The following is a 15,455-nucleotide window of genomic DNA, read 5'->3' as shown; positions in this document are numbered from 1 at the left end:
TGACATGCAGCAAAGGTCCACTGGGCTCAGGAATCGAACCCCGGGCTCTGTCGGGCATCATCAGAGCCTATAATATGTGTTGCGCGGTATCTACTATTGGCGACCCCATTCTATGAAACCGTGCACAAATCTTTAGTCCTACATCATAGATTCACCCAGTGGTGGAAAAAGTACTCTCATTTCTTATTGGCTAAAAATATCAATACTGCAATATAGAATACTCAATACGTTACAAGTTAAAGTCCGGAATGCAAAATTGACTTGAGTAAAAATATTTATAGTTCCTTTACATCACTGGATTCATCAGACGACTGACCAGGCTGGCCACAAATGAATCCCAAGATCCACATGATTGAATTTGTATACACTGTCTAAAAACTATAAGGGATTTTAAAAAAAGAAATTAAAGTGTGGTTGAGATGTTAACTTTTAGAAATGAGCTCTTGATATTTCACCATCATGTCTGATAAATCATTCACATCTTTGGGTAGACTAGTTGTTGTTCACATATTAAGCATTCCTGTGGACAAGGATCCTTTTCTTGGGTGTGACTCCACCACTCACCTCAGTCTAATAGCCCTCATGTCCCAGATTTTAATGACTTGTTTATTTCATTTGAGGAGCAGTTCTTCACCTGCTTTTAATCACACTGAAATCTCTCTGATAAAGCAGCCGTTCAACCGTACACTTGCAGTGTAGACTGAGTCGGAGCTTGATGGCTTTCTGCTTAAGGTATGCTGATGTTGAATTTCTTCTACCGCGACAGGTTTTGTTGTGAGTATTGATACCTTGCAGTGCAGCTACAATTAAACCGTTTTTTACAGTAACCACTAGCTACTTTTAGACTAGATACTTGATCAATTTAAAATTACAGAACTGAAAAACGTAATGCTAGTTACTGTACTGAATTTCAATGCAGTTGATGTTTTAGAGGTGTTTACACATTCAGTTGTATAAAAATAGTGATGTACTGTATACAACAAACAATACAGATTTTCTTCTACAGAAAGATGGCATTGATCAGGGCCGCTGTTGTTTTCTTGTTCTGCACTGAAGTATCCATCAGTTTTCCATTACAACGTATGCTCACTCCAGTAAGTAACAATTCAATCTTATTCAGATGTAGAATAAAGATGAATGTTATTCCACATTTGCCTTTTCCGTATTGGATTTAATTTCAACTTTTTTTGTTTAACCAGGTGTACTACAACTACTACCAGTTCAGGCCTACCTACTACATTCCAGTCTTTCGGGGCCCTCCAAAACCTCCGAAAACCAATAACCCAACAATCACGTCGCGCCCTAGAACCACCAATAACCCAACAGTCACCCCGCGCCCTGAAGAGGGTTGCGTGCACCCTCCCTGCGACAGTGGGAAATGCGATCACCAACCAGCTGCCGCGCCCATTTTCATTTTCCCAAGCAGCTCTGGTAAGGAGACACGAGTATTCCAGCTTCCTTCCAGCAACTATTCTGGCCAGACTGTTTTTGTATTTCCTGATGAAGAAGACCAAGACACAGTGGGGGGAGCTGGAGGAGGAGGGGGGAAGACTGGGGGGCAATCTGGAGTGCCCTTCTTTGTGTATCCAAATGAAGTGGCTAACACTATCGGCATCAACCAAGGTAATGAGGAAACATCTGGCCCCGGTAGCAGGGGCGATGCCATAGCTGGAGGGAACCATGGAGAGTCCATTCCTCCCTCCATGGTCGTCCTGCCAGGGGTCTTGGTTCGTGTTCCTGAGGGAGGAGAGTAGGTTTTGTGTGTGGGGTGGGGTGGGATAGATTTACAGTGGTTCTCAACCTTTTCAGGCCGTGAAACCCCAAAATGATCATATTTGAACTGGGGACCCCCCCCCCCCCCCACCATGACAAGCACTTGGAATGTAGGAGTTGAGGCATTCAATTTTGTTTTGACTCAGTTCCACAGATAAATATTGTGAAAATAGCCGATCTACAACCTCACAAACGCTTTTTTTTTGGCCTCTTATATTATTTGACAATTTGGCCAATGTTTGACCAGTTTGTATAGTATAGTTTGTTGATTACTTTTATGCAGTAGTGGTCTTTTTTATTTTATTATTTATTTTTTTTACGTTTAAAAAGCTCTTAAAAGTCACTTCACTGTCATCTGGGGACCTCCCAAATTTCATGTGGGTCCCCCCTAGGGGTCCCGACCCACAGGTTGAGAACCACTGGAATAGAAGACAGGCGTAGATGTTCCCTAATGTTCCTCATCTCAGTAACCGTACAGAAATTATCTCTCACCGGCTTCTACTACAGGTTCGGAAGAAACTATGTGAAAGTTACTGTAGTCTTAAACATAATCTGTTCGCCACTTAAGCCCTAAACTGTATATGCATGTATACTTTGTCGTACAATGAACAGAGAAAATAGCTGACAAGCAAGCCTGTAGATCGTCTATTTAATTATTTTTTCACCTATGACTTGCCCAAAAGAGGGATGCCAGGTTTAGAGTGGTTATAAGGTATGCAGAAATATTTACAGTCTACACACAGTATATTGTCATGGTGCTGCAGCTCTGACCCTTGCACTGTTGGTTGCTTCTGATCAGACTCTTCTCAATCTAAGATATTGAGAGCTTATTCTATTTTTTCATTGTTTCAGATTGTTTTGTCCATGAGACATTAAAGCTGCAATTCTGAACGTCCCGATTCTGTTCTATTTATTCTGTGAATGTCAGATTCCATGTCTATTTTGACAGGAGCACAGCGACAACTTCTCTCATATGGTCTGATTACAGCCAAAAAATAAATGTTTTGATCCCAGGAGGGAATAGATTGAGGGTTTTCTTTTCTTTTTGGGGATTTTGTTGTATAAACAAAATATAACAAGAATGTGTATTGTACAACATATGATACATTTTGTAATCTGTTCTTAATAAAGACATATTTGACAATTTATGCCCTGTATATTTTAATCAACTTGTATGGTATGTTAACACAATACAACTAGCACATCTGCAGTGGTTGGAGGTCATCCCACTCTTCCATTGAGAAATGTAGACCCTGGTGTCAGGTAGGATAGCTACTGTTTCTGCCTGAAGCTCACAATATCTCACCCAGTACTTGAGTCAAAGTATATTCCTGGTCAAATATTACTTGACTGCAAGTGAAAGGCGCTCTGTCAAATTTGTACTTGAGTTAAAGTACTGGAGTATTTGCTTTTAAAAAAAGACTTAAGTATTCAAAGGTACAAATTACAAAGTACATTTTCTTTTAATATCAATACATTGCTGTATTGAAATTTAGACATTTTCCACAAAAAGCTCAACGCTTGTAGATTGGCTATTTTCACTATATTTTTATTTCTCTTCTGCACTATAATTGCATGTTATTTTTACTTTAGTTTTATGCATCCTAATGTCATTGTATACGTGTGTCTCTTTTGCTTGATGTTCTGTGTAAAGCACACTGAATTGCCTTGTTGAAATGCGCTTTCCAAATAAAATTGCCGTGCCTTGGTTAATTGCCGTGGTTAATTCATAATGTACTTTTTGCCTAGAAATGTAGTGGAGTCAAAAGTACAATATTTGTATTTGAATTGTAGTGGAGTGAAAGTTATAAGTATACAAAAATACAAATACTCAAGTAAAGTACAGATATTTAAAAGACATTACTCAAGTACTTTGGTACTGTCCACACCCTGACCAAACAAGAATGCCTTATTGGAAGAGCATTAGAAATAGTTTCATGCGGGAGGCTCGGGTTCGAATCTTGGGTAGGAGATGAAAGTTATGGATTCCAGCTTTACATTTTACAATATTTTCAAGACTAAAACCGTGTCCCGAAAACTACTGTCACCACTTTTGCACCATTGACGAGCTATTTTCATTTTCAACTGGCTACTGGAGATAAAGTTCATGCCGTGTGAATATACTTTGGGGGCATATTAAATGAAATCAAGGAGAATAATGAACCGTGTGATCTCTAATTTATGCAAAGAAGCACAGACTTCCTCACAATGCTTTGTCATCTTGGTTGACAGTATTACGACTCCACTACAGGGCTTGGTATGATAACATGCACTTAAAGCGTCTAAACTCGGTTCCTCTTTCCATTGTTTACATCAAACCACAAAAACATGTTGACTGTCTTGACTGCACATCTGGTGCACTTGTCAATCATGCTCTATAATAATTTCTCAGCAGTCTCTCATTTCAGTGTGTCTGGGGTATTCATCAATTTAGTCTTAACTGGTAGAGTCTAGTTGGGAGTTAAGTGTATACTATATTACTATACGGAAGAGAACCAGCCGATGAATTATCATTGACATTTTGTTGTGCCCACACCTCTCTCTACTGGTATATAAAGAGATGGACTGAGTCAAAGGTCTTATCGTTCATGCAAGCCTCGGAACAAATTCAATAGCACATCTACCTCATTTTTGTTGATACAATTAATTTAGCCGTTAACATACCCTTCTTTATGCTGACGAGGGGTAAGGACTAGGAGATACTTGGGCTATCAAGGTAGGACTATTTGCTTGGAGGAGAAAGTTTCATTCGTAACCTATATACAGTATCTATTTTGATTGAAAATGTTCCCATATGTTTATTACTCCATACTAAAAGGATCTCTTTGTAAAAGAAGTTTCGAGATGGGTTGTAAATTGAATTAGTCTGTTTACTAATCTTTGTCTTGTATTTTGGAACAGAACTCTTAAGATGAGCTTAAGAAAACGGTTAAATTGTGTATTGTGTTTCTGGGATCATTTCAGCTGTCATTTAATTCTTTCAGCAAACGCAGAGAAGACGATGGATATCCTCAGGATCCTACTTTGTGCTTTCCTCATTGCAACTGCATTGTCAGCACCTGTAAGTGCTTTAACATTCCTGCAATCATGGTGTTCCTAGTGACGCAAAAACCTGTAAAAACATGTGCAAGATAAAGAGATGATTTCCAAACCATTATACCGGTTTTGAGAATACTTGGGGCTACCTTCAGATCATTATTCAGAATCGAGTCTATATAATCTGTATCATCTTGTCATACATAGATTTAAAGAAGCACTTCAATCATTCAACCTTCATATAAATGGTCCTCGCTAATGCTCGTAGGTGGGTTGAGAACAATTCAGAAACCTGCCTACCAATGACTACATCTGTAGACAGGTTTGCTGATTTAAAACAAGATTATAATAATTATTTTGATGCAAGAGTAATAGCATCTATTTCAGCATGCTAGTTTTCCAGGAAGAGAAACACTGTAGTTTCTTTCTATTGGCTTGGAATGCCCATCCATGTTACTGGTAGGCAGGTTTCTGAAATGTCAACACAGAGCCCACCCCCCAGAGTGAGTAATGATGAGGATTAGTGAGGAGGACCAATTATATGAAGATAAGGTTGCAAATGGATGAAGTGCTCCTTTAAGTTTCTTATCACACCATTCATTTGTTTTAAACAGGTGTGCCTGAATGGGGTTGGGGACTCATCAGACTCTGAGGCCGATTCATCCGAAGCATCGGAAGAGGCAGCCGCTAACGAGGAGCAGGAGCAGGCGGAGGAGGAGGTAGCGGAGGAAGAGCCACCACAGGAGGAGCCAGTGCAAGAGGAGCCACCACAGGAGGAGCCACCACCACAGATGACAGAAGCGCCGGCATTGGTGACAGAAGCGCCGGCATTGGTGACAGAAGCGCCGGCATTGGTGACAGAAGCGCCGGCATTGATGACAGAAGCGCCGGCATTGGTGACAGAGGCACCCAATGTCATGCTGGAGACCGCAGCCCCGGTCAATTACCTCCCCACTGCGGAACCTAATCCTGCTGCAATTGCGCTAGACAACCCATCGCCCCTGCCAGATGCTGTCGTCGTTGTTGAGGACCCACAAATCTCTACCGACATTGACCCATCGCAAGACTTGAGTATTTCACCAGCCTCTCCCCTCATAGACAATAGTCTATCTACAGGGCACACTTTGCCCTGTATGGACGGTTCACAAAACGCTGTTCTTCCAGAGCCTGAAGCTGCCTTAGATGTCCCTGGTACCGTGGTGGAGCCAATGCCAATCATCCTCGCCACAATCCCACAGGGAGGGACTCCTGCACCTCCCTTATCTCCAATCATGTATCATCACTACCAGACACCTCCGCCCACATCTGCCGTCACCGCCCAGTTCATGCCCGTAGCAACAGAAGTAGTGCCCAACGGTTTCCCTGTTTGTTTTACTATCCAGTTCACGACAGCTGCGTCTGCTCCCCCTCGGGGAGATGTTTAACAGCTGTAGCCTTAAAGCCATCAAAATGACATAAAATGCTTATTTTTGTGGCCGTCACATTTCATACTACTGTATGATTTATCAACAGGTCTTATATTTATATAGCAGTGTCATCTGGGGATAGTTCTAGTTTTAATTACACTTCATTGACATGGTCTGGACCATGTTATTGTTCTATAGCAGTTGACATGCTATACTTGTTTTGCTTTTGGATATATTATAATAGCACCTAATGCCAAAGAAAATTACTTATATGAATCTCTTTGTAAACAATTACTAACATGAGGGCAAGTATGTGTTTTTGTTACTTTCACATTTTCTCTAGCAGGGCGATAATTGTTGTGTTGAGGGGACACAGTGATTCTCAACAACCTCCTTGGCTGTGAACAGACTGGCAGCCTAAATCAAACTTATCCTGATTGGAATCAGATTGGTTTTCTCGAGTCTGAAAATTAAAAGACATCAGTCTCGAACCACATTCCTGAATGAAACTAGCAGATCTACAAGCTCACAATGAGTCGCATTGTGAGCTGTTAAGATCCAATTCTGGCAAGCACCACACATACGACCGAGTTTAAGTTAAGCATTACTCACGCCAGTGATGTTGCATTGTTACCACAGCAACCAATGCATAGGTCGACAATGTCTAAATGCACAAATCAATTGTTATCAACGGTGTGGAGTCAGTCCTAAAGATCAGATTTGAGAAACAGTCTGCCGGCTGAACAAAGCCCTGGAGACGATCTGTATGTAATTATGGAATTCTTGCACTAAGCAACAACACCTCAACTACCAGCTGAACTAAATGTATTGAAAAATGAAAATGTGTACATAAGTCATATTGGTGCCATCTCTTTAAGAGTATTAAAACAATTGAAATCACTGACATGTTTCATTGCAACAGTTTATTTGAGTTTATGGTACTTCAATAGCAACTTCCATCATTCATTATCATTGTAAAATGAAGTGCTCTTTCTAGTCCATTCAACAGGAATACAGCGGAGGACTGAATTTGATGGCAGACGACGGGAATACTAAACAGGACTTGCTCAGGCGATCTACGCTGTCTGTACAGTGTATTATCTTTAAACACATTCAACACTTGCATGGGTTCAAACAGCTCAAAATCCATTTAGTAGCCAATGCAATTATATATAAATTCATATAGGATCAAACAATGTTATGCCCTGATACCAGAGTTTCACAGACCAACACATTTCAACCATTTAACTTATCAGGGTCAAAGGTCGGAAGATACAGCCGCTGCATCAGATGGCTTTTGACAAATAGCCTAGCCATTAGGCTTTAGACAAAGAGCCTAACCAGGGTGGTTCTTCAGATGCACTGGTGACACACTCACTCAGAGATTTCATGAATTTATAGATAGATTTTATATTTATCTAATGATCTCTAAACAAGAGATAACATACAATCTCAACTTCCAGATGAAGCCCTACACAGGCGAAACGTTCCATTCCCAGATGAAGCCCAACACGGGCGAAACGGTGTCCCCTTCACGTTCCCTTTTTATTTATCTAATTATCTCGTTTTATATAAAACAAAAGATAACATTACAATCTCAACTTCCAGAAGTACAAAGATAGACACCTCTAAATTGTGCTCCCAGTACGTAATTTCATTGACTCTTTTCTGGTGCCATGCTGGCTGCTAGCTTTTGTCAATCGGGTGGTGAGAATATGAAGATTCACACCATTGTGGATGTATTTTCATAGTTGGATTGTTATATGATTGCGTATATGACTGCATGTATGACAAGCACATAATAGCATATCAACCAACCAGTAGCATTGCTATTTGGCCATGTTTTCAAAAACGTTCAAAAGTTTCCAAAAGTGAGCTTATATATCTGCTATTTTCGCTGTTTGACACTGTTGTACAATGAAGTATAAAATAGGACTTAAAGCATCCACTGTGTATATCTTTTTAACAGTCTCTCAAGCCAGACAACTATTCCACAAACTTTGAACACTACATAGTCTGTGATTACACCGCCTGAAAGCCACAAACGGAAGCAGTCTGTTCATAATTTCTGTTCACAAAATGATATTTGAAAATATATTTAAAATATCTTTTTGAATTTACATTTCTGCTAAGCAGCAAGCTATACATGCTTCCGACTAATGAAACCGTGACTGCTAAAATGAAGTGGTGGGAGGGAAGCAGACACCCGCTGTACTTTCTTTCGCCTTTTCAGCACTTCTGTATGACGGAAGCTTGAGATAATTATTTTTAATAACCATATAGCACATTAAGTTGTGCTTATAAGCAACAAAAGTTTAAATGGTGACATATGGCACGATTGGGTCTGTTGAGATTATTGAGGTTCAAAATGTTAACTGGAGGTGATATGGGGTCTTCATTGTAGAACGCTCCATTTAAAAATAGCCGCAACACACACTGTGTAAGACACAGCTAAAAACCTTAAACGAATGTAAATAATATAGCATATGTCATTGAGGTTTATCATTGAAGTTGGTGTAGGGGGGGTAAACTTAACATGGGTCACTATGGGTGGGGGCACCTGGTATTACCGAGGGTCACTGAGCTTGATGTTGCTGTTCTGGTTCGGTGTCCGTTTCTGCCTCGGACCCTGTGTCCGCCTCAGGTTCATTCTCCTGGATCTGCTGGTTGGGAGGAGGCTGCTGGATGAGACCTCCATCCTGGGCTGTGTTGTAGGAGCCACAGCCACCACATTTCATGCCCAGAACATGGAAAGGCACCGTGCAGTGAGCCTGGCAGTCGTTGCATATAATCTGCAGCAAAAGAGTATAATGGATTACATGTAATGGTCCCATATAGCCCATCCTCGTGTCCCATAGTGGCCAAAATGCAAATTGGCTCTGTGCAAAACTGTAGTCCAAGGTTTCCAGAAGGTAGCGTACCCGTTTCATGTTCTGGTTCAGTGTCTCATAGCTTTGTTTGATTGGCTTGGCAGCAGATTTGAACTCGAAACATAAATAACACCTTTATGTGTGGTTCCCGTTCATATCTGCTGCCGAGCTAATGAAATTAATCTATAGGAAAATTAACCGGTGCAGGAAACAGGTATGCCACCTTATGGAAACCTGGGACCAAGATAAACAATAGAAGAGCAAGTTAGTCCAACTGTCTTTTGCCTGAACCTCTAGTTTTTCAAAAATAGCAACAACATAATCGACACGCTGTGAGCTTGTAGATCGTCTATTTCGGAATAGCTGAAAAATACAATACGGCTTGGCTTAAGTGTTTGAACTGAGTTCTCAAAGTGTGGTCTGGGGACCCGCAAGGACCCCTGGGGGTCCCCAGATCACAATCTGAGAACCAGTTCTCCAACAGTATGCGGTGTAGGTCTATTTACAGATCCCCCACCCCATTGCTCAAAAGTATTGAGATTAAACATACATATCCAGTGGTTATTACTACAACATATATTTTCACTGTGACCATGATTGATTTATTAGGCTCCTCACTGGCAGGTGAGTCAGTACGATACACCAACAGTGACAACACAGAAATGTGTGTGGGGAGGAATTAATTGGCATAACAACTAAATTGGGTAGAAAAATAGGGTGAAATGATTGGCTACTCTAAATGTATATTGAAAAAATGCACACCTGCATCACAGTCCATTGCATGGACTTTGTAATGCATGTGCAACAAATTAATGCATTGAACATGGATTCATTCAGTCTCATTTGAAAAGAACAGCCTTCCATCAAACAGTAACAAAAACGTACTGGTCTAACTGTCATCCAGGGATCAGTGCTCGTGGGGTGTCATTTTAAGTGAGGTCTGTTCTCTACTAGGGCTGTACGATACGATCACGACTATTTCAACCTTTTGACTTGATTACGATTATTGAACGATTTTTTGGTACACCACCATAATACAGTGTTACGTGGTTAATCAGATGAATCGATTTAGTCGATTATAAACATTAAACAATCTATTCAACTTTTTTTCGTGTACATTTGTTGACATATACAAACAAGAGATTCTTGATTGACGTCGGATATCTTTTCCTTTAATTCCCACCCAGCCCTATTCCCTACCTTGACAGTAGCATCCTGGTATTCCGTAGGCATGGGAGACTGGGCAATCTCTATGTCTATCTCCTTCCATTGGCTCTCCATGCTCAAGGCAGAATGCATGCACAGCGGGCAGCGATATGCACTGTACGAAAACAATCAGCAGTTTCGTTATTTAGAGTTTTGTTATTTAGTACATCACACAATGAAGCGTCACTGTTCAATGTTCTTATTCCCTTTTTCATTTTGACCGAGTACTGTAGGTGTCATTACCCCCTTTTGACAAAGAGCTTAACCAGGGTGGTTCTTGAGGTGCACTGGTGACACACTCACTAAGCGATTTCACAAATGTATAGATAGATTTAATATTGATCTTGTTTTATATAAAACAAGAGATAACATTACAATCTCAACTTCCAGATGAAGCCATACATGGACGAAGCGTTGTTACCTTCCCATTCCCAGAAGAAGCCCTACACGGGCGAAACACTGTCCCCTTCACGTTCCATTTTTCTTCACTAGATTTAATATTTATCTAATTATCTCTTGTTCCCCCCCCAACCCCCCTGAATCAGACATTTAATTTTAGATTAGACTATTGCCCCGAAGGGAGATTTGGTTTTGAACAGGATCATTATTCATTTTAATCATTCAATTAACGTAATGAAAGTTACGTTATGAAACATACCCAGTTCTGAGCATGTCATCAAAGCATGTCCTGAAGAGGAAGCAAATAAAAAAATGTTATCGGTCAAAAATATGAACTGGTCACTTAAGTTATATAATGTAAATAGTTATATAAAAGGATACAACATGACACTCATTTAGACAAGATCCATTTATTTTATAACCCTTCCTTGTGAACCCCTAAATCTGACACCAGCAGTGTCACTAAATGGTGTATGTTAACTTAATGTGATATTAAACTATGTCCATGTGGTTCAAAACGCATATAAGAATATATCATCATTGTCTTACTTATGCAGAAGGTGGCCACATGGAAGAACATGGGCTCCAATTCTGGAAGTGTGAATGTCCTGCATTATGAAGAAAATCATACATTAAACCCAAATGAAAACAAACATTATGCCTACCCAAAACCTGGAGGTATCCCATAATACTCACCATGGTGAATCGCTTACCTCCATACATACAGGGCAGTTCTGTCTTGACACATTTTCAACACACTAAAATAAAACACAAAATGATGCATGATGTAATAAAGCAGAGAGAGTAATTATTTGTTCATAAAGATCAACATTATTTTTGGTATGTCACAAGCGGTAAGGAAGGAGATATCATTCACCTTGTGGTTTCCACGCAGATCGCTGGCTAAACACAGATTACACTTTTCACAGTGGAAATATTTCTCCCGTGGCCCAATCCTGCATAATGTCAAAGCCCAGTGTTACTTCATAGGTCATTTTTGTTAAGTAATAAAAAACAGTATGCACATGTGTATTGGAAGCCCACATGTTTCATCGCTGCCAACACTCCTGGATCGTCATTTCTTCTGGTTTTCTCCTGGATTTGGTATCAAACTCCCAAAATTCACCAGAAATTACATCTACTATGTTAAAAAGTTTCTGGGGGAGGACCGCCAGACCCCCCGGTTCAGGGGTGTGGTCAGTGCATGCCATCATACAGAGATACTAACTTTTAAGTAATGAATGGTTATTATTAAAGATGGGTCTTACATTGCTTCAGTCATCAAATCAATTTCTGTAGGCCTACTTTTTTAATGGATGAAATTGTACCCATTATTTTCCAATGCTAGTAAAGCAAGCCTGATAAAAGTATCAAAATCACAAAATTCACCAAAACACAGGACATTACTACTCTGTTAAAATTCGGGGGGAGGACCCCCAGACCCCCCCGCTAGCCACGCCCCCAACCAATCTCCTGGATTCTGACAGTCCAATGTTGGCAGCCCTGACATGTTTGTTCATGTTACGTCATGCAAACGTTTAGAAATGCTGTTGTTAAAATGTGACAGAAGTGCAATGTGTGAGGTGGAATGCTGGCAAGCGTGTGCACAACCAGCAACATGGCAGGTAAACAGTCATTGGATCTGGGACTCATTTCTATTATAAAAGGTGATATACAGCATGTCTGGTAGTGTCATATAGTCAACAGTGATTGGTGAACTTTGAAAGCCAACAGCCCTTAATAAATAAAAGGTACATGGATCTACTGCTCACCTGCAGATTCCACATGGTTGACAGTGATACTGTTTCTTGTCTTTGTCAAACAAGTGGCAGATATCACAGTAATACTCCCCAAACTCTACCTCACATTGCTGGCATGTTTGCTGCGCCTAGAAGAAAAAATAGTGATTAATAGAGGTTGTTGCCCATGCACGGGTTGAAGCTACGCAACGATGAAATGAAGAAGATAATGAAGGAAGGGAGAGAGAAATCTGATCAATCTGATTCTTCTGCCATTTCTTTAACAGTGACGTTTCAACTGTTCTCCACATTCCAAATATATTGGTATATATACATTGACAGCTTTAATCAAAAGATTTAGGTGAGGTCTGTCCTCTCTGATGTACTATATTTGATAATTGCACATTGTGGCGTCGAGTTACCTTGTGCTATCCACTATTCAACTCAAACTTCAATCTCATTTCAGAACAGCACTCTCAATATCTTCTCTTCCATGAAGACTGTGGTGCTATTGGTTAGCTGAGTGCATGTACCTGAGTGTGAAGCACTGTCCTGAGCTGAAAGAAAATCTATTACCTGCTGCAATGTGTGACAGCCCGCGCACTCCACCTCTTTGACACGGAAGCGGTCCATTTCATGATTCTCTTCTGCATCATGGCACAGTCTGCAGACATACAGTTTACCACAGCAGGGTGCCTATAACCGGGGAGAAAGAAATTAGGACTAGAGACATGAGCGAGAAAGAGTTGCCAATCAGATTGCGTGACCTCAAACTTCCGGAAACCGAACTTGTAGAAATTGGGTACAAGATTAAACAAGTTTATAATATACAATACAACACAGCAACCTGTTACGTTTGTTGATACTGCCATCTTGTTTAAGTGTTTAAATTGCATGTAGTACTTAGTTAATTCATGTCCTGATCGTTATAGATGAATAGTTCTGCAACCTTGCTCGTGTTATGTGCACCTTATAACAGTTGACTGGCGTTAAAGTTCAACTTGCAAGTTTTTCACGGATAGGACAAGAGTTGGACTTTCAACTTCTGTCGGCACATATATGATATATGTTTATAAATTATGTATGTGGTTACTTTTATAGTTTGTATAAATATGTGCCAGCTGTAGCACCATACTGATCAGTCCATATTTCAAGCCATGACATTTATTTTTACATGAATCTTTTAATCAATCGGGGAAACCCCATTAGATTTCGAGTCCAACACCTTAACCTCTCTTGCACTAAAATTCCTGACAGTTAGTTAACATTTCGGGCTTGGGGCACCTTTATTTTTGCATGTGTACATGTTTGGACAGGCTAGGAGCTGAAAGTCCCATTGGCAATAGGAAGAAGTGTCTACAACTCTCGTAGATTGAAAACGTCTAAATCATAAATACGTCTACGAGAGTTGTATTCTACAGCTAGTACCACTGTACTATTTGCAACTGTTTAAGGAAGTATTCAATCAAACAAACAAACAAACGAACAGACATCACAAGGCTTTCAACAGTACCTGTCCTCTGCCCCTCCCATTAACTCAATAACACACACTATTATTATATATATATACATGTGATCACGTGGCCTATGGTCCCTTCTTTTGGGCATGTTCTCGTATACCTGGCCGCTTGTTACTCTTGCAAAGCTGGCAACACTGTAGCTCGTTAGTTACTGTAGAGTATGACTGTAGCCAGTGTATATACACAGTCATGATTCTCAAAGAAACACTTTATTTCTCAGTTTATTTTTCGTCTATTAAAAAATAGCTCAACCAGGAGCTCACAACGCGTCTCATAATGTTATTAAAATCGTTCCAAATGAGGATTCACAGCCAAATACATATTGGGGGTCCATTGACATGAAAATGTCTGAATAGTTCATGAGAACCACTGTGCGGTGGTTAACTCTAAATGAGGGGTCTTCAACGTTTTCAGGCCAAGGACCCCCTAGCTGAGAGAGAGATGAAGCAGGGACCCCCTCAATGTAACTTCTTTTTTTTTGTTATTAAAGCTGCTCTTGTTTTTCCTCTACACCTACCTCTTTGCCAAAAATAGCCGACCTACAAGCTCACATCACAACGCCAGCTTGTAGATCTGCTATTTTTGGCTAAAGTTCTTCTCAGAAAAGGGATGCTAGGGTTTAAGTGGTTAATGTAAAAACAAAATCCTATCACACAAAGGTTTGGTTGACCCCTGTAGTAACTCTGAGGACCCCCTAGGGGTCCGGACCCCCTGTTGAAGACCCCTGCTCTAAATAACTCGTGCCTGCTGTCATGGCTAGTTTAGTTAGCTACTAACTAGTATCATTCTGCTGTTATGGCTGTTAGCCTAGAGAGCTACTAGTATTCTGCACACTGTGTCCCATGCGTGATTTCACGGGAAAGTACGTAGCACCTATACCCACCGCTATTCACTTACAACATGACGCACATTCAACTAAAGTGACACAATCCGACGAGATAAACTCACTTTTAATAAACAGCTGCGCACGTAGTGTTCACATCCAGCAGGGGAAGCCATTATTTCCCAGAATTTCCACAAGCACAACAGATCAGTTCACCAGCCCAGAGCACTTTACATTCTATGAGAGGTCAGTGACGGGAGAAAGAAGGCGTGTTTTTTTTCCCCATAAACCAATCACAGATCAACCAAGAGAAACGTCACCTTTTGACGGCGAACGTAAATGGACAAACATCATCATGGCGCTGGCGAATTTATTTGCACACACAAGCACGCACGCACGCGTGCGCACACACACACACACACACACACACACACACACACACACTCTCTCTCTCACACACACACACACACACACACACACACACACACACACACACACACACACACACACACACACACACACACACACCTTGGGGTCCCGACCCACTGTTAGTTGATGGTGGCATTAGAGGGCTAAGCAGTCGTGACTTTGTTTACAGGGAGTAGAAGACTAGACACAGCCCTTATGGACTCCTGTAGTGCAGGGGTCTTCAACGTTTTTTCAGCCCAAATTGCCAAGGACCC

The 15,455-nt window shown here is 40.7% G+C and overlaps 1 protein-coding gene across 1 annotated transcript; it reads right to left on the bottom strand.

Moving 5' to 3' along the window:
• Window positions 1-7,066: 7,066 nt before the first annotated feature.
• rchy1 (ring finger and CHY zinc finger domain containing 1) lies at window positions 7,067-15,016 on the bottom strand. The gene is made up of 9 exons (XM_084054859.1): window positions 14,898-15,016; window positions 13,006-13,125; window positions 12,463-12,578; window positions 11,568-11,646; window positions 11,404-11,448; window positions 11,240-11,298; window positions 10,950-10,979; window positions 10,286-10,406; window positions 7,067-9,007 (listed from the first exon to the last, which is right to left on the bottom strand). The coding sequence occupies exons 1-9, from the start codon at window positions 14,946-14,948 to the stop codon at window positions 8,792-8,794; spliced, it is 837 nt and encodes a 278-aa protein (XP_083910985.1). The 5' UTR covers window positions 14,949-15,016; the 3' UTR covers window positions 7,067-8,791.
• Window positions 15,017-15,455: the final 439 nt, after the last annotated feature.

The sequence above is a fragment of the Gymnoscopelus microlampas genome (genome assembly GCF_963454915.1).
Source record: "Gymnoscopelus microlampas genome assembly, chromosome: 4".
Taxonomy (NCBI): Eukaryota; Metazoa; Chordata; class Actinopteri; order Myctophiformes; family Myctophidae; genus Gymnoscopelus; species Gymnoscopelus microlampas.
This window is presented reverse-complemented; position numbering and strand designations above follow the sequence as displayed.